This window comes from Passer domesticus, chromosome 18 (assembly GCF_036417665.1).
Source record: "Passer domesticus isolate bPasDom1 chromosome 18, bPasDom1.hap1, whole genome shotgun sequence".
NCBI classification, from domain to species: Eukaryota; Metazoa; Chordata; class Aves; order Passeriformes; family Passeridae; genus Passer; species Passer domesticus.
Window position 1 is genome coordinate 2,067,250 of NC_087491.1, and position 26,044 is coordinate 2,093,293.

A 26,044-nucleotide genomic window follows, 5' to 3' on the forward strand; every position below is an offset into this window, starting at 1 on the left:
GGCACCAAATAAAGCAGATACCCACCTGAACGAGTCAGTCTGTAAGGTGACTCTTAGCTCAGCATCAGAGCGAATCAAAACAAGAGACCTGTCCCATAGTGTTCTCCTCGGGTACACCAATTCCACAACCCTGAAGATATCCAGCTGTTGCTTGAAAGCACGGCCTCACCTTCCTCTGCTTCAGCTGCCCCTGCCTTCCCTCCTGGGCTGGCAAAGGCCTCTGCACGGACTCTCTTGTGAGCCAGACCTGAAGACCAATTCCTCAGAAAATTAATTCAAGAGAAGAAAAGCATACCTCCTTCGCAGCGTGCTCATCTCCCTGGTTCTGCTTTTTATGCAACGGCACGAACCTGTGCTTGGGAGGGACCACAACAAACACCTGACCGGGGAGATGTCCCCTTCTCCTAGCTGACCTGAGTGTACACAGGATGGAGTGGCCAGATAACCTTTACCAGAGGTGCAAGTTACAGAACTAGCTTCCCACATCCGCTGCCATTTTAGCCTCTGCAGCAGGGGAAGCGGCCCCCCGGCGGCGAGGCACGGCCCGTTGAGGAGCGAACCCGCCGGGTCGAGCCGCCATAACGGACCCGCGGCGCGTGCGGCGCTCGCGCGGTCACGTGAAGGGACGCTGGGTCACCACGTGATCGCCAAGTGCTGGGTCACGCGGCCGGTGCCGTGGCTGCCATGGCGTCGGCGCTGCTGCTCCCGCCGCTGCTGCTGCTGCTGCTCCCGCCGCTGCTGCTGCTCCCGCCGCTGCCGTCCGCCCGCGCCGCTCCCGGTGGGTGTTTCGGGACGGACCCTTCTTCCTGTCCCCTCCGCTCCTCGGGCCGGACCACTCTGCCTGACCTCCTCCTTCCTTGGTCAGACCCCGGCCCTCCCGTGGACGGGACCCTCGGCTAGCTTTCCCAGGTGCTGGGCAGGACCCCGCGCTAGCCTCGCCGGGCCAGAGCCCTCAGCCAGCCAGGGGAGCACCGGGAGGGCGCTCCGAGCTCCCCGGGTCCCAGTTCCCAGGCTGGGCTGTGCTGTGCTGGCTGGCAGCGCCTGTTGTTGGTTTCCCCTGTGCTGATGATGCCCCCTCCAGCTGCCCGGGTCGTGTGGCCCGGCCTGGAGGAGCGGTTCTTTCCGCAGGTGCGGGACCACTTCAACTTCGAGACCTACGGCAACGAGACCTTCCCGCAGCGGTACCTGGTGTCGGGTAGGTCCCGTGGCTGCTTCGGACTGGATTCCCGTGGCTTCGGGATGGATTCCTTTCTGCTTAAGCTTTAATTGCCTCTGTAAAGTAAGGAGCTAGAGCACTGGGCAGCCAAGAACCAGTGTTAGCCACTGGCCAATGCTGCACGAGCCAAGCATTCCGCAGCATTGTCTATATCCTCCTCTCCTTTTCCTTTTCATCCACTTTTTACAAAGGCATGTACTTATAGAACAAGGGGGCCTGGCTTTAAATCGAGAGTAGGCTTAAACTGCACATTGGGAAGGAAGTCTTCCCTGTGAGGGTGGGGAGGTCCTGGCACAGGTTATGCAGATCAGCTGTGGCTACCCCATTCCTAGAAGTGTTCAAGGCCAGGTTGGACAGGGTTTGGAGCACCCTGGGACAGTGAAAGGTGTCCCTGCCCGTGGCAGAGGGGTGGAACTGGATGAGCTTTAAGGTCCTTTCCAGCCCAAACTCCTTGGCTTCTGTTCTGGCTGTGTGGTGCAGAGGGGATTGTGGGGACTGGCCTCTCTGGAGCAAGAGTAGACTAGAAGCAGGAGCTGTGTTAGGCTTGCACTGGTGCTGGCTCTGTGTGTGTGTCTTCAGTTGACACCAGCATCTCTTACAAGTGCATGTAATTGAGTGCTCTGAATGCATCAGGAAATACAGTGACTGAAACGTTACCGACCATTTTTAGGAGTAAAGGTAACTCCTCTGCCATCAGCGGTTTGCATTATTTAAAATCGTGCAACTGTAGATAGCTTAATCCATGCGAAACAACGAGCACTACCAGCAAGGAGTCAGCTATGTCTGACTTCTGGGTCACTGACAGTAAAAGAGAAAAGACCTTTTTAAACAGCATGTGACTGAAAATACAGCAATTTCTGTAGCCAGTGTCACATGTTTTTCAACCCTGCCTATGCAGAGGAATTGGGGAGCAAATTGCAGGGAGAGAAAAAAGGTGGACTTGGGAATAACAACAGACCTGAGCACTGCCCAGCTTTGTGCCCAGATGCTGCTGCCTCCCAGTTGCATTGGGGTCTTTAGATGCTCCAGCTCACATTCACATCGCCTGTTGTTCTGCAGCTTGTTCAGCACCTGTGCCAAGTTGTGTGTTTCACCAGGCATGAATTCATGGATCATTTCAACCCAAAGATATGGACACACCAGTGGATTTTGAGAGCATACCCAAGGCTGCAATTTCACTAATTAGGTGGCCCTTTTTGAACAGAATGTTGGGATTACATGGTTTAAAGCATTGTGCAACTTATTTTTGTTTTCTTTTAAAGTGTTATATTTTATCTGTGAGTCCTGGGCAGAGCTGAATAATATTTGTGAGGAGCAAAATATTAACAGTGCAGTTCTGCTCGTTTATAGAGAGTTTCTTACTCAAAATTCCTGTAATTCCATTCCCCTCTACTGTTTTTTTTTTGTACAATATGAGACTTTTCAGATTATCAGCAAGAAAATAAAAACTAATTTCACAACAGGGAATCTGATACTCTTGAGTTTAGCTAGCAATTCCCCAGGATCTCAATCAAAAAATAGATACCTTTGTAAGGAACCCATCTGGTTTGGGTTTGGCTCCTGTGATGGTTGTTTACTCCAGGAACCATGAAGCACATGAGGAGAAGAGCCAGAGGAAAGAGAACACTGAGCTGCCTACCCAATATCCAAAGCAAATGCATCATAGTTAGTTGGCCTCTTTGTTAATGAAGAGGAGCAGTTTCACTAATTAGAGGTTTCAAATCCCATTTCAAGCCAAATCTAGCTTTGTCAATTCTGTGCTGAGAATGCCAAGAATTAAATTTGGGCCTCTCTGTTCATGGAAACAGCCTCATGTGACAGTGACATCCATGGGACAACTGCTATGCAGGGTCTCTTTGGATGATGCATTGAAATGAACACTTAACTGACAATCTGAGTTTGTCATTAAAAAACTATTTATTATCCCTCTTAATTCCTATGCAGTTATTACTAAGCTGAAATCAAATGTTTGTTAAAGTCAGCAAGCATTAGAGTAACTGTTTGTTAGGTAAGCCAGTGTTAGTATCACAGCTCAGCTTGTCCTGCCAGACTCAATTTGCCTTCAGTTATAAAATGATCTGAGGATGAAGCGCATCATCTTCATATATCATCATATGTACACACACACACACACACATGCATGTGTGTTACATATATAACATATATTAGCATATCCTGGGCGCCTCTCCACAGTGTGGGCAGCAGGTGTGTGGGGAGATTTTGTCCCTCTGTTCAGCTGGGACCCCACCAGTAGAACTGCCTCCAGGCCCAGGGACCTCAACACAAGAAGTGTGGAGCTGCTGGAGTGAGTCCAGAGGAAGCCCCAGCGATGATCTGAGAGCTGGTGTAGCACAGCATCTCACCCTCTCCTGAGAGCTTATCTATTGTTTGTTAGCCAGTCAGGTAACTCAAATGGGACAGGCTGTGTTACTGTGAGTTTTTTGGGCCCATAGGTTAACACTGGTCTGGAATTTCCCAACTGCCAATAGATAACCTTACTGTTGACAGGAGATTTGACAAGGTAAGCTGGATTTTGACTGACTGATAGCTGTTCATTTTATAACTATAAAAGCCACCCCAAACTTTCACAAAGTAGAAATCTGCTAAAATATATATATTTTCTGGAAATGTGTGGAGTTTCTCCTGCGAGCTGGGACATCTGCTTCACAGTTACTCCCTAGGGGTTGAGTGCAGGAATCTCTGTTATCACCATTTCGGTGGTAAATTACATTTGACTTCTAATCAATACTATTTCTTTTGCCAGTTTTAATGTACACACATTGATATAGTGCACTGTTCTATGGTTTACTGTTATCAACTAGTACTTCTTTAGTTTTATACTGTGTAGTGAGTAGTTCTGGTTAAGATCTTTTATCTGTTATCTCTTGTTGTGGTGTGTTTCTCATTAAGTTGTAAATTGGTTCATCTTATGTGCCCTTTTGTTGTAATGTTTCTGCCCTGGTTCTCCCTCTCCTTGATTGCGCTGTCAGTAAAATATTTCTCCTCCCCGTTACCCTTGATGACCAATGTATCCATTCCTTAATCCCTCCCTGGCGCCCTGTCAGTCACTCAGTGGCCCAACCCTTCCATCTAGAATCTTCCAGTCAGGGCATCGAGTGATTGGTTCAGGGACCGGGGCCCCTCCCTATGTTTTCTCCTATTGGTTCACCCGTGGTGTCTGTTACCTTCTCCTCACTCCCACCCTTCCATCCATTGGCTGAAGACCGGAGTTTGTGTCTGTACCCACCCCTCCTTATAAACTCATGTCTGACCCCAGTTCAGGGTCTTCAGCGGTTAGTTTTCCCTGGAATAAATCTGGACTGTACTACAGCTGGAGTCCGTCTCTTTCCCTCCTGTTGGGTAGCAGCCTTATTCACTGCGGATCCTTGTCCCTCAAGGCGAAAGCCTTGGGCGCTTTCCTGACTGAGCCCAGGATCGGGAGAGTGTCCCCATGCTGCTGGCAGTGCTGGCCGCAGCTAGCAGGGACGTTCCGAAGGGGTGGTCGTTTCCCCCCTTCAAGGCCAGCCGCCACTGCAATCTCTTGTCTGTTTAATAAATAATTCATTTTTATAAGTAGATCTGATTTGCTGTCATTAGAACTGTAAGCCAGAGTGATTCCTTAAATGTAAAATGTTGCCAAAATTTGAGGCTGAGGCACGGCTTGTCTGAAGCTTTCTTGTGACAGCTGGAGCCCCTCTGCTCTGGAGACAGGTTAGGAGGGTGGGTTTGTTCAGCCTGGAGAGGAAAAGGCTCTGGGCAAACCTTATTGTGTCCTTCCAGTACTTAAAGAACGTTTGTGAAAAAACAGGGGTTATAGCTTTTTACCAAAGCCAGTAGTGGTAGGACAAGGGGCAACAGTTTGCAGTTGACATATGGTGAATTCGGATTGGACATAAGGAAGACATTCTTACCTGTGGGAGTGGTGAGGCCCTGGCACAGGCTGCCCAGAGAAGCTGTGGCTGCCCCATCCCTGGAAGTGTTCAAGGCCAGATTGCAAAGGGCTTGGAGCAGCCTGGTCTAGTTGGAGGTGTCTCTGCCCATGGCAGTGGGCTTGAACTGGATGGTCTTTGATGGTCCCCCCAACTCAAACCATCCTATGATATGTAATTTACAACTTTATACATCACAGCAGGAGTATCAGAAAGATGCAGGCAATTCCCTAATGTCAGTTTTGTGTGAAAATCTAGTTGTGCAAATGTTCTGGAGTGAGTTGGGATAAAAAGGGTATATAAATGGGAAATCGCTCTTTTGGGGGGCAGCTGTCTGCAAAGGACTTGCAGGACTTGAGATTTTAGGTATTTTTCAGGCAGAAGTGAAATTTTCAGGCCATGTAGTGATCTTATGGAAGCTCTTATTTACCTCCACCCAAATGAGAGATTTCTGGAACCTGGCCTTTCTAACACTTTGTGTCCCAGATCAAGTCTCAGGAATCAGCCTGTTCACGGAGTTCTTCCTTGTTAAGCTCCTGCCCAAAACCAAAAATTTACTCATTTCATGCAAATATTCTTTGTTGTGGTTTTGGGGGGTATTACGTGTTTTTTTGTGGGTTTCAGTTTGTTTTGGGGGTTTTTTTGTTTTGTTTTTTTTTTAATTTTTAATTTCTTTATTTCAATTGCCTCAGCAAAGTTCTGGAAGAAAGGATTTGGACCCATCTTTTTCTATACTGGCAATGAAGGTGACATCTGGACTTTTGCTCAGAACTCTGACTTCATATTTGAATTAGCAGAGGAACAGCAAGCACTTGTCATTTTTGCTGAGCATGTGAGTATTTTAGTCCATATGCATTCTTTAGAGACCTGTTCTGTTCAGTGTTACCAAATTCAGCTCTCTGCAGGTCTGGAATAGTGGTACCATTTCTTGCTGTGGAGCTGAGTCTGACCTGCTATAAGCTTTCTTCCCATAACAGCAGATCTTCTTTCCGTAATCATGGCTTTTGAGTAATTTTTTGCTATGCCTCCCAGCAGTCCAGGATAGAGACTGCTGTTTCAGTACAGCCTATGCTACGAATTATTTGCTTTTGTAAGTAGTTTCTACAGGCCTTAAACTCCATGTTGGAGTAGAGAGTTACTTTGTTTGGATAATGCTTAATCTCTCTACCCTGCAAAGTTCCAAGCCAACCTTTCCCACACTACTCTATTAAATCTGCTATCTATCATCTTAAGCATGAAGAGATTATCCTGTTCCCTTTTGTAGCTGGGAACTTCAGGAGAGGTACACGTGCTGAGAACTCACTTAGCACCCACTGAAGCAGCTGTCATGTCCTGGCCATCCACTCCAGTATCTGTCCTGAAAGTGTCTGTGTATCAGGTGCAGGAGACAAGGCGCTTCCTCAGTTATGGGCAAGTTAGAGGACTTCTCATACTCTGTTATCTCTTTGTATTAGTGCGCACTTAGCCCAGCTCTATGGTGAAAGTAGAGAAAACCCATAGGAGCATTGCCATAGTGTATCTCTTTTGTTTCAGAGGTACTATGGGAAGTCTCTTCCCTTTGGACTTGAGTCAACACAGTTGAAAAATACTGCTCTGCTCACCATGGAACAAGCACTTGCTGACTATGCAGTGCTCATTACTGAGCTTAAGCAGCAGTTTGGTGCTGCAGACTGCCCTGTCATCGCTTTTGGAGGCAGGTAAGTGTTGTATGGACTCCTTCCCTTCTCTGTATCCGTTTCCAGCCAAAGTTTTGCTGCTGTAGATCTCTTTTGCTCTCAAGAAGGTTCTCAATGCAGAGCTTCAAGCTATTCTTTTGATAGCAGATGTGCCTGTGCCTCAGCTCCCATGAACTCATCACCAGGTCCCACTCTTCTTTCCCACCAGGAATTAGCCTCCATTTGTGGTTGCTTTTGAGAAGCACCCCTGACTGGATGTTTCTAAGTTTATTTAATGTCTGAATCATCCAAAGCTGCAGGAAAAAAATAGCTTGGAAAGAGTAAAGGGAAAATAGCAGCCTTGCCAGTCATAAGCAATGGGATGGTGTGCCAAAACCTGAGGAAACAAGCACTAATGGGGTCCCTCAATTCACGAGGTGTTGGCTACAATGAACCTCACCTGAAATGTTTCTACACTAATGCGTACAGCATAAGGAACAAACAAGAAGAGCTCAAAGCTTAGGCCCAAGCCCAGAAATTTGGTACCATTAGCAAAAGTGAAGTCTGGTTGGACAAGTCATGTGACTGGAGAACCCTATTGGATGGTTACAGGCTCTTCGGGAGGGATAGGGCAGAAGAGGTGAGGCAATGGCATTGTATGTAGTGGAAGGGATAGAAAGTCTGCAGCTAACAGTTGGCAGTGGTACAGTTGAAGGCCTGTGGGTGAGAATCAAAGGACAAATAAATAATGCAGATGTCACTGTGGGAGTCTACTTTGGATCTCCCAGACAGGATGATGACGCAAATAAATTATTCTTTGAGGAACTAAGGATGCTTTCAAGTCAACTTCCCTTGTCTTTATGGGGTGTTGTGGTGTGATGTCATGGTTTGCCTCAGATACCCTGGGATTCTCCCTGATGATTCCTTCCCCAGATGTGTTAATCACCTCTCCTTTCCACACCCTGACCCCTGCTGAGTACTGCTTGTCAGTCCTGGAATTCTAGAAGGCCGTGGGGTGATTTGGCAGATTCAAAAGATGCCCTCCACCCCGGGGGGCATTGGCCCATCCAGGGGTCCTTTGTCCCTGAGACCTCCTCTCCCATACCTGGTGGGTGGTCCCCGGATTCCTTCCCTCCCCCTCTCCCCCGGGTTAAAAGGGCGAGTGACCACGCGGTCAGGCAGTTCTGTTGGAGCTGTTGCTAGATTCAAGGGCCTGCAGGCCAGAATAAAACTCTGGATTAAAACCCTCCATCAGAACCGACTCCTTCCTTCCACCACCAAGCCCTAAAGCTTCTCTGGCACAGGGAAGCCTGTGGAGTGGACCCTCTACGAGAGTAAGCTCCAGCCCACAACCATCAGACCTCTGGCATGCCTGGACTTGTCTATACGTGCCCAGCTGTGACTCACAGCTAGCCAAAGGTGTCTCTGCGGTGAAGCACTGCAGTTGCTGCTATTTGGCCAGACAAGCTAAGACTCTTCTCATGCATCAATATTGGTAATTCCAATAATGGGGGACTTCAGCTTGCCAGAAATCAACGGGGAGAATCACACAGTACAATCTAGGCCAGAAGATTCCTGAAAAATCCAGATGACAACTTTATGGCACAGTTCTTAAAGGAGCAGAATTGGAAAGATACCCTTCTTGATCTACCGTCTGTCAACAGAGAGGATTTTTGAGCAAAGTGTGGGTTGGCAGCTGTTCTGGCCACTGCAACCATGAAGCCATCGAGTTTAAAGTCTCTTTTGACAGGAGGAAAAGTGCCAGCAAAACCTCAACTCTGGTCATGACGACAGACTTAGCAGACTTCAGGCTGCTGAGGCAATTATTGAGTCAAGTCCCCGGGAAAATGTTTTTGTATGTGAGGGGGTCCATCTGTGTTGGTTACTTTTTAAATGTTAAGGGCAAAGGAGTAGCAGTTCCCAAACCTTGAAAGTCAGGCAGGTGAGGCAGAAGGCCAGGTTGGCTGAGCAGGGATCTTCTCTTGGAAATAAGAGATTGTATGCCCAGTGGAAGCAAAGTCAGGTGACATGAGAAGAATACAGAGACACTGCTCCCCACTACACGGAGAAAATTCATGTGATGAAAGCTTAATTGGAGTTGAAACTGCCAAAATTTGAGAACGATAAAAAGAGTTTTTTTAAGTACATTAATTGTGAAATGCAATGTAGAAATAACATTGGCCTGTTCCAGGATGAGGATGGTCACCTCACAAACAGGGACAGAAACAAGGCAGAGGTGTTTATTGCATTCTTTGCCTATGTCTTCACCATGGTTGACAGACCAAAGGGGCCCCGGTGCCTTGAGCTGGAGGACCGTGAATGTAAGAATAATCAACTCCCTGTTGACTCTGAGCATGTGCAGGATCTGCTGCTCCATCTGGATCCCTACAAATCTATGGGATCTGTTGGGATTCATCCAAGAATCCTCAAAGAGCTGCAGATGTCATTGCAAAACCTGTCTTGATGATTTTTGAGCAGTCTTCGGAATCCAGAGAGGTCCCAACTGACTAGAAGCTGGCAAACATTGTCCCAGTTTTCAAGAAGGGCAGGAAGGAGGACCCTGCAAACTACAGGCCTGCCAGTTTCACTTCAGTGCTGGTAAAATCTAGGAAGATCATGGCAAATATTATTCTGGGAGATATTGAAAAACCACCTGGAGGGCAATGTAGTCATTGGTTGCAGCTAGCTTCAGGAGGGGAAAGTCCTGCATGTTGAACCCGATTTCTTTCTATGATGGGGTAACCCACCTGGTTAATCTAGGAGAGCCAGTAAATGTCATTATTTTGGACTTCAGCAAACCTTTTGATGCTATCTCTCCCAAAGGTTGTTCTGGGCAAAATGTCCAGCATATGGTGGGTGAGCACCTGGATCACTGGTTGGCACAAAGAGTTACAGTGTCTGGAGTAACACCAGGCTGGTGTCCAGTCACTAGTGGGTTTCTGCAGGGCTCCATCCTCAGTCCTCTTCTCTTCTACATCTTTATTAGTGACCTGAATGCAGGACTTGAAGGAATACTAAGTCAGTTTGCCACCAACACTCAACTGGGAAGAGCCATTGACTCCCTTGAAGGCAGGGAGGCCCTGTAGAGAGATCTCAGTAAGTCAGAGAGATGGACAGTCACCAACCGTATGAAGTTTCCCAATGGCAAGTACTTGGTTTTTCACCTAGGATGAGGCAACACTGGCTGTGTGTATGGAGTGGGAAATGAGAGACTGGAGAGCAGCTGTGGGAAGGGACCTGGGAGTCCAGTGGCATATTGGATGTGAATCAGTAGTGCCCTGGCAGCCAGGAGGGCCAATCGTGTCCTAGGGGGCATCGCTGGCTGGGTCAGGGTCAGAGTGGCAATTATCCCACTGTGCTCTGCACTGGGGTGGCATCGCCTTATTTAGGGCACCACAATGTAAATACATTAAGCTATTAGAGAGTGTCCAAAGGAGGGCCATGAAGATGGGGAAGGGTCTGAAGGGGAGGCCCTATGAGGAGTGACTAAGATCACTTGGTTTGTTCAGCCTGGAGGAAACTGAGGGAAAACCTCACTGCCCTCTTCAGTATCCTGTGGAGGGATAGCACTGACCTCTTCACTTATGACCAGTGACAGGACTCAAGGAAACAGCATGAATCTGTATCAAGGGAGGTTTAGATTGGATATCAAGAAAATGTTTTTCACCCAGAGAGTGTTTGAACACTGGAATAGGTTCCCCAGGGAAGTGGTCATACACCAAGCATGTTTGAGTTCAAGAAAAGTGTAGACAACACTCCCAAACACAAGGTGGGATACCTAGAGTGTCCTGCATAGGACCAGAAGTTGAGCTTAGTGATCATGATGGGTCTCTTTCAGCTCAGCATATTCTGTAACTCAATGAAAATGAAAAATTCATCCTGCAGGATCAGAACATTTTACATTGGAAACACAGGAAACTAATAATTGGTAAAATAGTCTTTCAAGGGGCCACACAGCTTTTTGTTAAACACAGCCTCTTTAACAGCCTCCAGCCGTTTTCATTGTCGGCTTTTTCACAACTCTGCTCTGCTGCTCTTTGGTTTCTTGCAGCAGTCCTTTCTCAGAGTTGCTCACTGTGCTGCAGCTGGGTAGATGTGATGTCCTTGTTTCTTGATGGATCCCCTCTCTTGTAGTAGAGGGGTGCTTCCCTCCAAAAGTCTTCCAGAACTACAGGGCTTTGAATTCAATTGCAGTGAGCTAAAAAGCATTTGGCATGATAGTTATCATTAAGCGTTCAGCTGGTTGCAGTGTGGTGACTGAACTGTTGACCTCACGGAGGTTTATACTGTGATTATCAGGACAGTAGCTAGAGTAGGAAGGCCCAGAAGCTGTCCTGGGATAGGAAGATGGGAGAGGGATTCAGCAAAACCTCCTAGCTGGCTGCATGTTAGACTGCAGCTCTCTGTGTGTAATTGAGGGCTCAGTCTGCAGCAGCCCTGAACACACTAAACCCAAATGAAGAACACTGAAATATGGTAGTGCTGGAGAAGCACAGCATTTCTCAGGAGAGAAAAAACAGACCACCTCTGGTGCTTATAGCTGTGCCAAATTAACCTGAAATTACTTGCAGCAGGTTTCAGGTAATGCTTTCTCCAGGACCAGGGCTAGAGAAATGCAAATTGCTTTACACATGGGTGTTGTGGGATGTCGTAGGTTAAGAAGGAAGTGAGTTTTTTGGGAGGTTGTGGTCAAACCAATCAGTGCTTAGACTTGAATATTGGCACTTGGTTTAGCTACTGAAAATATGGACCGCCTCTGAGAACACAGGGGGTTAAAGCAAGAGCTCCCAGGAGGACTCTCTGGTGAAGGAGGTCAGAGCTCCCCTGCCCAGCCGGGGCTGGCTGGGGTAGGGGAAGCCATGCGGCCGGGTGAGGTAGGCCGGAGCCTCGGGCAGAGGAGGGGGGTGAAGGCTCTGAAAGATGGAAGAGTAGAAAAGCCCTGAGAAACATCGAGCCCCCCTGGGAGATAGAGAGAGCCAGTACCTGTGCTGCCTTGAAATTCAATATCATGGGCTGGCAGCGCTGCCGGCCAGAAGGAGAAGTGCAGAATGAGGCAAGAGAAGGTGCCCGGCAGCTGTGGGAGTTCTGAGCAGACAGAGGCGAAGATTTTAACCCCTTTCTAGAATAATGGAAACCTTACAAATACTGATTCTCCTGAATCTGAATGAGGAGAGAGAGATGAAGCACTGGACAAGTGTGATGAAAGTGAGTACAAGTGAGAGATGTTAGAAGAGGTGAGAAGAATCCTAGGTGGGAGAAGATGATGGAGTGGCCTTGAGCTGGACTCTCTTGTATGGCCATGGACAGACCCATGTTTTTCCTGTAACACAGAGACTGCATTTAGGGGGAGGCAATGCCTTGAAGCCGAAGAGAGTGCAGTGAAGCAGTGGCAAGAACAGAGATGGCTGAGGAGGGTGTGGGATGCCCTCTTGTCTTCAGAGAAGAAGAAGAAGAAGATCTCTGTTCACGAGGCCCCTCGGCCCCAGGGGGTGAAAGCTGGGGGGGACTGGTGTCCCAAAATTGAGAGACTGCTGCTTTTGTTGGAACTGGGCAGGGCATCCTTAAAAGGGGAACCCTAAAAGCAGTTCTGGTCCATGTGCAGTGGTGAAAGCACTGGACATATGGGGAAGAAGTCACGAGGGCCGATGTTCTCTGGGCAGTGCCACGAGTGACACGGAAACACAAGAGGTTTCAATTGTTTTTCCAGGGGAAGCCTATGGTGCAAGGGGGGACTCCTCTCTCCCTGATGGACTTGAGAGTTGATTATTTGAGGGGTGATGATGGACTCAAAAATTGATTGTCTGAGAGATGGTGATGGTGTGGAAATCTGTAGTGTCATTTCATGCTGTGGAGGAAAAGGAAAGGGAGGAGGAGGAATATATTTGGAGGGTTTTCATTCTTAGTTTTGTGTCTGTTCCTTTTTAGATGTTGTAGTTAATAAAGTTTGTCTCCTTTATGCCTAAGTTAGAGCCTGCTTTGCTCTGTTCCTGATTACATCTCACAGAAGCCACTAGGAAAAGTGTATTTTCGTAAGGGGCACTGGCATTGTGCCAGCATCAAACCATGACATGGAAACGGTATTTACTGAACCACTTGAGGTGGTGTGGAGGGAGATTGAGTGCTTTTAAGCTTGGAGTTAGACCAGATTTAATCTGTGTTTTGGGGATGTTATTTGCCATCCCAAACGGCCTCAGAGGAACTCTGCAACCATCAGCAAATTAATGACTTCTGTCATCCTGGGTCTATCTAGCAGCTTTTGATCCATGCGTAGATTGTGGCCCTGGCATTGAAGCTACCAAGGTAGCTTTGACTTTTCTTGTTGTATTTGTTAAATTTTCCCCTTTCCTGTATCTCTGCTAATTAACTATGCAGCTGTTATTTGGGGAGCCCAGGGAGGATAGCCTCCACTTTCTAGGAGTCGAGAGGGCTGCCTGTTCTGCCATGTTCATGGACACCCTTTGCCAAACCCTGACAAAGTTCTAACTAGTTCTGACTAGTTCTTGTCATTCTGTATGCAAAATGTACAGTGTGTCTTCTCTCTTTGAACAGTGAGGGCTTCACTCAAACCCTGCTTTGCTCTGCTGTGAAGCTATCAGGACATGGCTCAGGATGGTGCAAAGTTAAATACTGAGGCAGGAGTTACATTTGTCTACAGAAGCAAACTGAGCTGCTGTGTTCCTACCAGAGCATTTGGGGAAATCCCTGGTGTGAACATTTGGGGAAAGGCTAGTAAGAGCACTGTATGCTGCTCATTGGCCGTAACTGGATCAACATGAGCATGAGGCACAAAGCATCACAGGTATCCATGAGCTTATTGTTACCTTTGGTTTAGGTGAGCCTGTAAGTGTTGGCCTGAACTTCTGAGTTACTACAATATAAGTTGTCTGTTAAAGGAAGTAATTCTTGTCTCTCCTTGCTAGCTATGGAGGAATGCTGAGTGCTTACCTGAGGATGAAATACCCAAATGTCGTGGCTGGAGCGTTAGCTGCCAGTGCTCCTCTGCTGTCTGTGGCTGGGCTTGGAGACCCCACCCAGTTCTTCAGGGATGTCACAGCAGTAAGTAGGATCTCTTTTTCAGGAGCAGTATTTTCTTCCTTTAGGAATGCTGTTTCATTTTTCTTTTCCAGGTGTTTAAATAGATATCTGTCTTCACTGCATCACTGCTAAGTAGGGAGTGCATTAAATGGCAACCTGAAAGGAAGAGTGGTAGCTGCAGGATGGCTGTGCACTGCCTCTGCTTGGGCAGCTCATGGTTCAAAGGTGTTGCTCCAAGAAGCACAACTCTGTGCCAGTACCTTTAGTACCACTGAGAATTGACTTTCCCATTTCTAGTGCCTTGACTGTATTACAGCCTGGAATTTTTCCCTTGTGCCTGGCTGAACCCCTTTTGGATAATTTATTTTTCAAATCCCCTCCCAAAATGCTGTATTGGTACCAATGATTCACAGCACCTCCGTAGTCCAAGGTGATTGCATTTCAATGAAGAACTTGGAAATCTTCATTTTATAACTAAAAATGTGCAAGGTGTCTCGGGATCACTTAAACTAAAATTTAAATGTGGCTTTTGCAGTTTAAGGGCGTGAAAAGTTGGTGTTAGAACTGACTTAGATTTATCTCATAAGGAAAGAAATGTACTAGCTGGTTGGGCTGAAATATTGTGATGGTGTCTGTTCTGCCTCTTTTTTGACATGAATTTCTAGATCTGGGTGACACAGATGGCTTAGTATGAACTACCTTTGTTGTCCCTCAGTTGAGACTGAGGTCTGTGCCTGGTGCAGGAGCCAATGAGCACACAGGGCTGAGACCTTTCATGCTTTTCTGCCCAGAATTATTGCTAGGCTGTAGTTCATTAAGCTGGCACCTCTCTTTCGGGCATTTGCAGGCTTTTATACAAGTTACAGCAAAGAAGTTGCACAGAACTTGTTCACTGGTCAACTTGACCAGTGCTTTTCTACACGTGCTCCAGTCAGTGTCAGGTCATTATACCAGGGTGGTCTGACATTAGCAGATTAGATTTTACCTTGCTGCTTAGTCTTAGGTTACCTTTGGGCCACCTTAGCATTCTTCTCCCCATCCCTCTGGTCTGGAGGCGATTCATCTTTGTTGACACATTCTTGTCATTCTTGTGTTACTTTGCTGTTATTCTCCACTTCAAAGACCACACCTGTGTATGTAACTTGTGGTCTCTTTGTTCTTATTTATACACATGAACAACTTGTTTGCTGTGCAGAGACTTACACAACAGAAAGCTTTACCAGTAAGTATAAAGAAGAGATGATTATATGAAAATAAACACATTTGAAACTCCTAAGTGCATAAAAGAATAATAGACAACTTGTCTTTTTGTAGAGTTTTACATTTTCAAACAACAAATGTAATACCATTTTGTGTGGAAAAATTCACAGCACCAGAGGTTTATGTCCAAAAAGGAGACAGATTATTCCTGCAATTCTATTTGAATAAAGGGAGAGGCCATGAGGCATTTCCCATGGTGTCTTTCAAATGGTTGGGGGACGCAGCCCCCTTTCTATCCTAATTTCCTGGATGCATCACCCTCTTCCTTTCCTCATTGACTGATGTAGTGGGAAGATTAGATCTGGAGCGTTAGCTGATGTACTTGGAAGATACACACTTCCTGAATCACCTACTCTATGTCCCTGTTTTCTATGCACCCCTCCTTTTTTTTTTTTCTTTTATATAGCAAAACACTATTCATAATTCTATTAAGCTTTTGTACTTTTTATCTAAGTTCAGGAATTTTAGATGGCCTTGGCTGAGCAATGGTCCACGGCAATTAGTAACATTTTTTAGAACTGGTAGTTTCTTCTGTTACTTCCCTATGTGTAAGTCCCTGGCCCTATCTACAAGCAGATTCACAGTCTGTCTGTAAAGACACATTCATCTTATTCCTTTCAATTTAGTCAGCTAACAGGCCCTGCAGTGGGAATTCTTCCCTGGTTGAAGCTAATTTCCTTTCAACATCCTTGTCTTACTTCAGCTGTGAATATGCTTGGAGTCATTACACACCCTCAAACTTAAGGTGTGGAAAAATCTTTCCAACTAATTTTAAAATATTTTCATGTGAAAAAACTTTAAAATTTAAAAATCTGTTTTCTCTGCAGTAGTAAGCCAAGCTGTGGGCTGAGCTCTTAAGCAAGCATACATTTCAAAGTATGTATTTATGTGATTTCATAGTACCCCCTTCCATCTTCAGTGTGGAGGTTGCTCTGATTTGGAATTTATGCATCTGAAGTCTGATTGTTCTTCTTGCTAAGAACACCCTCGAGAGCTGTTAATCCCAATGATGGCACATGGAATGACTGCAATTCCTCCTTCCTCTGCTAAGCTGAACTGTTTCTGGTCTGTAAGGGTCCTCATGCCAGGCAGTGCTTGGCAGCAGCCCAGCAGTGCCTAGAGGAGAGCTCAGCCATCACAGCAGCCAGAGCAGACCTGCTCCTCTCTCCCAGGCCAAGCTATCCCCACACTCCATTTAGAACCATTAGCAGGTGAAGATCAATAAGCACATCCAGAATGGTTTTTGGAACTCCTAAAGGGATGCCCAGGTAAACTGTGGAAAACTCCAAAATTATTTATTTAAGCATAATTATCAGACAAAGGCAGAATTAAGAAGAAAATAAAGGTCCTAAATCTATTATTTTTTAGTTCAGGGTGGGTCTTTATAAGAAAAACACCTAGCTAGTGATTTATAGTTACTTACCTTGCTCTGGCAGGGTAAAGAGACCTCAGAAGAACCCTAATAATTCTTCCTGTTACAAAACAATGGTTGCCAGCAGATCTAATCTGCCTTACAATTTGAGAGAGGAGAAAGAACTTGAGTTCCTAGGGCCTTCAATCATGGAAACAACTTGATTCACCATAACCAGCCACAGCTCTTCAAACCTAACTTAATGTGCTTTTTCAGCATCAGTAATGGTTTTCCCAAGAAAAAGGACATGGTCATTTGGCAGGCCACTAGCAGGCTTAAGAAGAAAAGCAGATCTTGGTCTTGTACTCCCAATGCATAAGTGTCTTCTCCCATGGCTCCTTCTCACAGGCAAACTGCAGTTTCAAGGACTCTGCTCTGTGTTTAAAAACAACAAAACCCTTATGACCCTTGCAGCCTGCCCCTCTCTCTGAGGCATGCTTCATACTCTCTTGCTGTTTCACGTTCAGCCTGATGCTCCATGAAGGGCAGAGTGTTCTGTCTGACAGGTCATCCCAGCCAGACCTGGTGACACAGCTGCTGCTTGGCCTGAGCTGTCCAGAGTGTTGGCTTCTGCAGAGACATGCTGACTCTCTGAAGGACAAGGCAGAAGCACTGGTGTCACTGCTCATGGAAACACAAATGAGGTGCTGACCAGCAGGCCAATAACCCCTGTCTTCTTCTAGTCCTTCTGGCAGTTCTTTCTGTTGCAGCCTCTTAAGTATGTCCTGTGGGAAACTGTCACCTCGTATCTTTTCTGTCCCTTCAGGATTTTCAGAAGTCCAGCCTAGGCTGTGTCACAGCTGTCCGTAAAGCCTTCCAGCAGATCAAGGACCTGTGCCTGAGTGGAGGTAAGCCCTGCAGATGGCTCCCAAGGGCAGCCAGCATTCCCAGCCTTGGGGGGAAAAAGGTGATACAGCTTTACCTCAGCTAGTTGTTCAGATAAATCAGTGCAGATGCCCACATGGCTTCCTCTTTCTGCTTGTACAATTGATTTTTTTCTTTTACTAACAGTTTCAGTTAGCATTAAAATTGGTAACCAATACTGAAACATAAGTAGCTCTGTGGAGCTTTGCACAGTGTTAATGAAACCATTTTTTCTGCATCAAAGTGCAAAACCACTCGCAGGTGAAAACCACTTGTATAGTATTTACAGCTAGTAAAGCCATGTGTCTCACCAGTTGCTTGTCCTCAGTATCCACACCATGAAGAGCTGTTCTGGTTGGTGTGACAGCTGTGTGACTCAGCTCACAGGACAGATCTGAGAAATATGTGGAGGGCAGTCTAGGTCGTGAAGCAATCATCCAAGTCCCTTCCATCTCCAGTCTTGAACAGTTAGGACAGACTGATGAAGACCCCTGCAATGGCTCCTAAGTAGGCTGGACCAGATGCCATGGGCTGATGCAGCATCTCCTGGAAGCTGTGCGTGGTGTTGGGACAGATGTAGTGGCTTCTGAGTCTTTCTTGAGCCTTGGTCTGTCATGCTGTGTGTCAGGAACTGTGTGCCTCCCAGCTGCTGCTGGTCCTGGAACTGCAAGAAGGGCCCAGGGGTCAAAACGCCATTTTAGCTTTGGGTCACAGCAGGAAGAATGTTACTGTTAACTAGTCAAGCTCTTCCAACTCTACCTGGGGCCATGCTTCCTCTGCAGCTGGAGGTAAAGTGGTCATATTTAAGGCTTCAGCCCTCAAGTGTGTATCCAGAGTCAGGTCCCAGGCTGTAGGTTTCCAAGCAAAAGCAGCCATGCTCTAGTGGTCAGCTGTAGAACAGGATGGGGACAGGATCTGTGACTCCAAAATGAGGAGGATGAAAATGAAGGGAGCAGCTTTCCGCAGCACAGAAGCAAAGGTGTATGGGTGCATCTTGAAGGAATGTCTTTAAAGATATATTTCCTGACTCCAGCTGACCTCTGCATCCCACTGATATTTGAAGGCATGTCTTGAGATCTTGAGAATCCTTTGTGAGGGCTGGCAGTTCTTACTGCAGATGCACCCTCCTACCAGGTAGCTGCTCTTTTTTTTTTCTTCCCCAGGAAGTGGTGGTAGTGTTTGTTTTTTGGAGTTGGGTTTTTTGTTTTCTTTTTTTAAAAACCATTTGAGTTGGGTTTTTTTTCGTTCTGGCAATTTTTCCAGCTTTTGAATATCACTGGGTCCTACATGTTGTACCTTGCTCTCCTGCGTGAGAGCTTGCCTGGGAAGCCTGCCCTGTGGGACACAGCAGCCCTGCCAGGGAAAAGGTCTGCAGGCATGAGCAAGAGCAGCCATCAGGGCACAGGCGAAGACAGGCTGTACCAATCTGCTCTCCTCACTGTTTCAGCTGGGACCAATTCTGTCCTGGCAGGTGCTGATTCCTCCAGGCTCCCCAAGGAGATCCATGAAGGACAGAGCATGGGCTCTGTGCCACACAACATTGTGACATTGCTCAGGGAAGCTATGCCTGAACGTTCTGTTCTTATGTGTAAATTTAGATGCAATGTGTCCTTTCCACTAAAAACCTCATCTTACGTTACAACATCTTTACTCCTGAGTGAAACAAGATCCTGAAACTTGGTATTACTTTCCTCTGTTGAAGTTTGTGTCTTTTATTTTCCTTTCTTTTGCAGACTATGATGAGATCAGCAGCAAAATGGCCACATGCAATAAGATCTCTAACAAAGAGGATGTTTACCAGCTCTTTGGGTTTGCTAGAAATGCCTTCACCATGATGGCCATGATGGACTATCCATACAAAACCGACTTCATGGGTGACCTCCCTGCCAATCCAGTGAAGGTGAGGACATTGGTGTAAGTGGGTGACTTAGGACACTGTCAGGCAGACACCATTGGTGTTGGTCACAGGGTGACATGATGTTGGTCGCAGGATGATCAGTGGTGGTGGATGTTGCAGCCTGTCCAGTCTGACAGTAAATCTACATAATTGAAACTTCTCTGTGATGGTGACTGCTGTGAGGTTTGCTGGAGTTACTCCTATTCCGCTCTGCCTTTACCTTAGACACAAACACCTGTGCAAGCTTGTTGACTTCAGCTTTTAAATACTAAAAACTTGTGGCTTTAAAAAAAGAAAAAAGTAGTTATCTTGTAGCCCATTTCAACATGCTTTCAAAAATGTATTTTTCTTGATGGGTAAGGGATGGAGATGAGAAAATCAGGCTCTTTTGAAAAATATTGCCCAAGAAGCTAACATACATCAGGTATAATGCAGAAAAAAACCCTACTGCTATGGGGACTGGGAAACGGATGAACTTTCAAGAGAATCACAGATGGCAAAATGTGGGAAAAGGGCCAAGTTCTCAGGGGTTTACAAAGACCTCTAAGACAGCAGCTGCTTTTGAAAGGTACCAGCTTTGATCCCAGATCACCAGAGGCTGTTGCAATTCTTGATGTCTTCTGGTGTGTTGTCAAGCCCATGGGACTTCATTTGCCTCTGGCTTTGTGGCATTTAGGGTTCTAGTCCTACCTGGAGCACACTGTGCAAGAGGTCACACAGGCTCTGCTGCACTGGAACTCTGGACATGCTGCCTCTGGCTCCACCGGGCATCCAGTTTCCTTCTAGGGTCTGTTTAATGACATCTAAAATGGAAATAATTATTCCGCACATTCACCCCAATCCCTGAAAAGGGCATTAAAATATTCTGATTGTAGGAGGAACTGTTGTTTATCACTTTGGCTCCTCCACCAAGCTACCTAACTTGGTGAAGGAAGTGTCTGCCCTTGTCCTGTCTCCTTGCTTCTATTTTGCTGCTACACGTGAGGAAGCTAAAGATTTCCAGACCTGTTGCATTAGGCCTTTGGAAAGCTACTGAACTATAAAATATGTAAATAATAATTGTAATTAATCTTCCAGCTTAGCCCTTCCACATAGCAACTGGTAACTGTTCTGTCTGCCATTTGCCTGTAATGTGTCTTACCCAGGTTGGCTGTGAACAAATTATTGCCCATAAAGACCCAATTGAAGGCTTGGCTGCTCTTGTTGGTGAGTTAATATTATCAGTTTGATCTTTTATGGACCACCACGTGCTCTAGAAGCACCTATCGGTAGACCTGTCACATTGCTGTGTCAGGGGAACTGGTATGACTCTGGTCTCCCTCTGGGACATTTTGCCCCCTGTTGATTTTGTCTGTTGGAATGTCTCACAGTGGCCCGTAGGCTCTCTCACCTTTCCCAACTTATTCTTGTCATGTTTCTCAGGTGTTGAAGCCCCATAGCCTGTTATCTGTTCATGAGATGTGGACTTCTGAGATATTTATTTCTTTTCCAGAAGTTTACCCTTACTCTGGCTCCAGCAGTCATGGGCTCAATGCACATTCACTGAAGGAAGTTTTCTGGTCTCCTTGTTGAGAACAAGTCCTGTGGTGTTCATCCAGGGACAAGGCAATCTTAAATACATCTTGTATACACACATGTACATTTATCTCTGTGAGCACTTATTTTGTCAGCCAGTAGTGTTTGTAAGGAAATTAATAGAGATAGAATTCAAAGAACTTTTGAAGAGTTCCTCATAAAATCTTTCAACTTGCTTATTAAAAACAAGTTCTACCATGGTCATTACTCAGAAAAATAGGTTCTGAGTGGCACAAAAAAAATTAAGGAATTGTTACAGATTTAATGCAATTTAGTATGACTGGGAGCTAATTTTTTTTCTTTTCAAAATTATGTATGTGCCCCAAGTCAGAAATGTACCCATCCTTAATCACTGCTAAAGATATTTGGCTGGCAGCTAGAAGCTTTTTTAAAACACTCATGTCTTGACAAACACTGTCAGATCTACTGGATGTAGTCACATGCTACTTCTTCTGTGAGGAAGAGTGGGAGTCTTGTTTCTTTGAGATGAATGAGCCAAGGGCAGATTTCTTCCTCCCAGTTCTAGGGGAACACCTCATGCTTCTCCCTGTCTCCCCAGCTGCATTCACTTGGTGGAGTTTAATCATAGAAGAGGAATGATCCACCAGAACTTTAGGCAGGAGACTGGCTTTCCTCCATACTTGACCCTCTGTGTCATACTGGAGAACACTTTTTTGTACATGTGCTTCATCAGCCCACCTCCTGCCAGATAGAGTGTAGTGCCATGTGCTGTGATGCTGAACTGGCAACAGGTTAATGGGGACACTGTGAATGGGGATACTGATTGCTTCCAGGGCAGTAATACTCCGTCTCCTTAATGTGAGTCCATTCCTCTCTACCTGCAGAGAACCAGACTAGCACTTACCCATCATATCATGTCTCAAGTGGTATTGCTGTCACGTCAGGTTTGCTTGGTTCATGATAAGGGAAACTAGTGTCCAAACATCTGTTTGAACATCGTAGCGCTCAGGGTGGCAGAGTTTTGATCCACATTTAGCAATCAGAGCCTCAAAAGAAATGGAATAAAATACCAGAATGGCATGGCTTGGAAGGAGTTTTCTTCTTGAGAAATCGGAGGAGTAAGATGAGCAAGGTGCCACAGGGACCTGCTCTACCTGGCATAGCTGAAGCCCTGCCTGCTATCCAGGCTTTTAACCCATTACAAAGGAAATTGTCTAAACAGGACAATATTGCATTGAATTGAGGGCAATAACCAAGTTTGTATCATCTGAAAGAATTTGTCAGTCCCTTGTAAAAGCTTTACCATAAAGCTGGATTGTAACCTTGTACAGTTCCAAGCTCTGTGAGTTCTGTCCCATCCTTGCACACTCATGCAACCCTTGGCTTGGTTTTGGCCATGAAGTTCATGTGGGAGGTGGTGGGTGAGACAGCAGTTACTGACTGGTTTTGTGCTGTGTTCGCACCTGGCAGGAGTGTTCTACAACTCCTCTGGCCTGGCACAGTGTTACAACATATACCAGCTGTACCAGTCCTGTGCTGACCCCACAGGCTGTGGCATCGGCTCAGATGCAGAGGCTTGGGACTACCAGGTAAGTAGTTAGAGACCCCAGCAGGTTTCAGCTGCTGTCCTGTCTATGCCCCTGCCCCATGACAGCTCTTGCACTTCTAGGTTTGCACCGAGATCAACTTAACATTTAACAGTAACAATGTGACGGACATGTTCCCTGAGATGCCCTTCACAGAGGCTATGCGTGAGCAGTACTGTTGGAACAAGTGGCGTGTGAGGCCGCGAGCACACTGGCTGCGGACAAACTTTTGGGGAGAAGGTAAGTTGTGCTGATTACTTGTCTCTTTGTGTTACCCTGTAGCTGTCTCCCTGTTTCCCTCAGTCCAGCTGAGCCCCATGAGGACAGGCACAGCACACTAATGCGTCCTGGCAGAAAGTTACAGCCTTGTGCTGACTTGAGCCAAACAGACCTTTCTGTATCTCTTTGGTAGAGAAGAGGAAAACATAAAAACTACCAGTAATTTGTTCAATTATTTGATGTTTTCTGTTCTTGGCCATATTCGATGCCGTATCCAAACACATTTGGATAACTGGGCAGGAAGGAGACCTCTGAATTATGAACTCTCTGAATTTCAGACCTGAAAAGTGCAAGCAACATCATTTTTTCAAATGGAGACTTGGACCCATGGGCTGGAGGTGGGGTAAGCATTGCACTCCTGTACCCTGAGCACAGAGCAACCTTTGCAGATGACATACTGCCCTCCCTCCCTTTCAGAGCAGCACTGGCAATTCAGTTTTAACCTGAGTTTCTGTGAGCAGCTGTTTCATGGTGAACCACTGAGGACTCTCGGGACACTAAAGACAGACACGTTGAGTAGTGTTCAGCCAGGAATACTGATGGAACAAATATGGCTTTCCTAGTGCAGACATGGCAGAACCTTGCTTACTCCACACCCAACGTCTGAACCACAAATTGGTTTCTGTGTTCACACGTGGTTTCAATGCTGCCAGCCATGTGGTCTGGCTCCCTCCAGTCCTAGCACACTTGATGAGACCAGGCGGATGCTATGAGCAGCAACGCAAACTAGGATATGTTTTGTCTTAGATTCAACAAAACCTCAGAGTGCTGTCAGTGTCCAGTCTAAAATTTAAAATTCCAGGACTGGATTTTGTGTTAGTTAAGCTCCTGATTGAATACAGAAGCTCAGTGTTTTAGACTGGCTTGGAATCCCAGGAGGAACAGGCTCCTTAGGGTGCATGGGTCCAAAGGAGACCTAACTTCCAACTACCTCTACTGGAATCAGCTGAAGTTCCCACTTTGCGGAAAACATTCATTTGGGGCAGGTGATATGGTTCATTCAGACTGTTAGCTGCAGATACCAGCCGTACCAAGGATGTCTTCCCATGTTTTTCCTCAGTCTTGCCCAAATCATATTCCAGTTTTCAGAACTCATGTCCAGCTCTTCCCAGTAACTTGGTGAGAATTGATCTTTGCTCTTCTCCTCCCAGATAAACAGCAGCCTCAGCCCTTCACTGATTGCACTTACCGTTAAAGGAGGCGCCCATCACCTTGATCTCCGGTAAGTATCAAACTTTCCTTTGGCTGGCAAAATCCTGATTCCCTAGGTATTTGATCTCAGCAAGCCACAGTCCAAACAACCAGGAGATATTTCAGAATCACAGAATCATAAAGTTGTTGAGGTTGGAAAAGATCTCTAAGATGAACCCAACATCACCACCATGTTCACCACTAAACCATGTCCTCAAGTGCCACATCCGCAAGTTTTTTGAATGCTTCCAGGGATGGTGAATTCTTCACTTCTCTGAGCAATCTGTTCCATTACTTTACAACCCTTTCCATGAAAAAAATTTTCCCTATTCTCCAGTCTAAAGATCTCCTGGTTCAACTTGAGGCTGTTTCCTCTCGTCCTATCCCTTGTTACCTGGGAGCAGAGCCTGACCCCCACTTAGCTACAATCTCCTGTCAGGGAGTTGTAGAGAGCGAGATGGTCCCCCCTGAGCCTGCTTTTCTCCAGACTGAGACCTCCAGCTCCCTCAGCCATTCCTGGTGCTCCAGACCTTTCCCCAGCTCCATTCCCTTCCCTGGACATGCTCCATCCCTTCCATGTCTTATTTGTCAAGAGGGACCTAAAACTGACCTCAGTATTTGAACTGTGGCCTCCGAGCACCTATCACAGGGCAAGTACCTAAAGAGGATGGTACAAGGTTATTGCAGCCCAGTACCAATAACCTTGTGATCTTCTGAGTGATCTTCTTCCCCAGCACAGGGCTCTTTCAGCCTCCAGGGATGCTGAGCTGTGCAGAACTTGGCACTCAGCTCACCTACTGTCATTAGATCATGTTCTTGCGCAGGGGTTGGCACAAGTGTGAGACAGCCTGCAGCAAGCAGTCACATGAAGTAGTCCAGTGCCATCTGGCGTTAGCCATCTGCCTTTAGGTCTGGAGCAGAGGGGGCAGCAGCCAGCAAGGGCAAGCTTGGCCCTGCTGCCCAGCCGTACTGGAGATCGGACACTGCAACTTGGTTTCCAGGGCACACATGTGAAGCACAAACCAGTCAGTCTCTGTCCTTAAAATCACAGACTCTGTGCAGGAGGCAAGTACCAACTGTCCAGTAACTGACACTGCTCTGCTTTCCTCTGCTTTTTAGGGGACACAACCCAGCTGACCCCCCATCCGTCACAGAGGTGCGCAAGCTTGAAGCCAGGATCATCAGCAGCTGGGTGAAATCTGTAGGCATGGAGCAGGTGCAGGAGCAGCACGCAGGAGCTACAGCAGGCAGCTAGCCCTGAGCCCTTCCATCCCCACAGCCCCTGTGTGCAGCTGCTACAGGACACAGCAGCCTGCTGCACTGGTTCTACTACGCTGGCTGGGACACTATTCTCTCCTCTGCCATGATGGTGGGAACTCCCTTTTCCAAAGTGTCCCACTTACACCTCATTGAGCATGAAAACAAACACAGAAGACGAAATCACTGACAGAAGCCAAAACCACATTTTTTCGGCTCCATGCTTGCCTGCTCCGAATGAGCTGTTACAAAGGGCAGCAATACAAAAAGCTTGCCTGGAAGGTCCAAGAACCATCACAGCCCTGAAGAGTATGGTTGCATGAGGCACCTTAAGGTTGAAAATAAACTATTTTTAGAGAAAAAGGAAATACTAGAGGGTTAGTAGAAAAAGCAAAGGTTTAATTATGACTGACACAGAATCATGGTGAGCTCCACTAGTGACCAGTTAATTAAAACAGACTATCAGTCTTAGCTAGAGCTGTGGGTTGGGGCTGTTTTAGTTTTAGCTTGTTGAAGAGATTCCTGTTGCTAAGATGAAGATTTACACAAAGGATTCCTGGTGTGCACTGCTGTCACTCAAGGGCTGTGTAGTGGTGACCAGTAAAGCACACTTCCACTGAGGCATCTTCAGAGCTTTTTAAAATCAATTGCAAGTATATTAAAGCGTGTGATCTAAAAGTTTATTAAAAGGTGTGATATAATTTCATGGCTTGGTAGTATAACCAAACAAGATAAAAAAGTTCCTTCTCACCTTCCCAGGTGAATCTTTGCCCATGAACGGGTGCTACTAGACTGACCAATACTCACCAATAATTAGTAGCATAACTGCCAAAATACTAATTCCTGGTAACCGACTGTCTCAGTTGATTTTACTTTACAGTGATTTTATGAGTTAGTGGAGAGGATTCCTGAGTCCCCAGAGGTTTTC

General features: G+C 46.4%; 1 protein-coding gene and 1 long non-coding RNA gene across 6 annotated transcripts in view; one reads left to right on the top strand and one right to left on the bottom strand.

Moving 5' to 3' along the window:
• The window catches only part of LOC135283408 (uncharacterized), a 37,278-nt gene extending 36,681 nt beyond the window's left edge, over window positions 1-597 (bottom strand). For all 5 annotated transcript variants that reach the window (XR_010349182.1, XR_010349181.1, XR_010349179.1 and 2 more), the window contains exon 1: window positions 26-597. This is a non-coding gene — a long non-coding RNA (uncharacterized LOC135283408). The remainder of the gene's footprint in view (window positions 1-25) is intronic.
• A 22-nt stretch (window positions 598-619) lies between these two features.
• On the top strand, window positions 620-25,817 carry DPP7 (dipeptidyl peptidase 7). The gene is made up of 13 exons (XM_064394189.1): window positions 620-778; window positions 1,082-1,195; window positions 5,838-5,977; window positions 6,679-6,842; window positions 13,721-13,856; window positions 17,273-17,354; window positions 19,104-19,270; window positions 20,413-20,473; window positions 22,274-22,392; window positions 22,473-22,629; window positions 22,947-23,011; window positions 23,820-23,890; window positions 24,979-25,817. Exons 1-13 carry the CDS (start codon window positions 685-687, stop codon window positions 25,112-25,114), a joined length of 1,506 nt encoding a protein of 501 aa, XP_064250259.1. The 5' UTR covers window positions 620-684; the 3' UTR covers window positions 25,115-25,817.
• The last annotated feature ends 227 nt before the right edge of the window (window positions 25,818-26,044 follow it).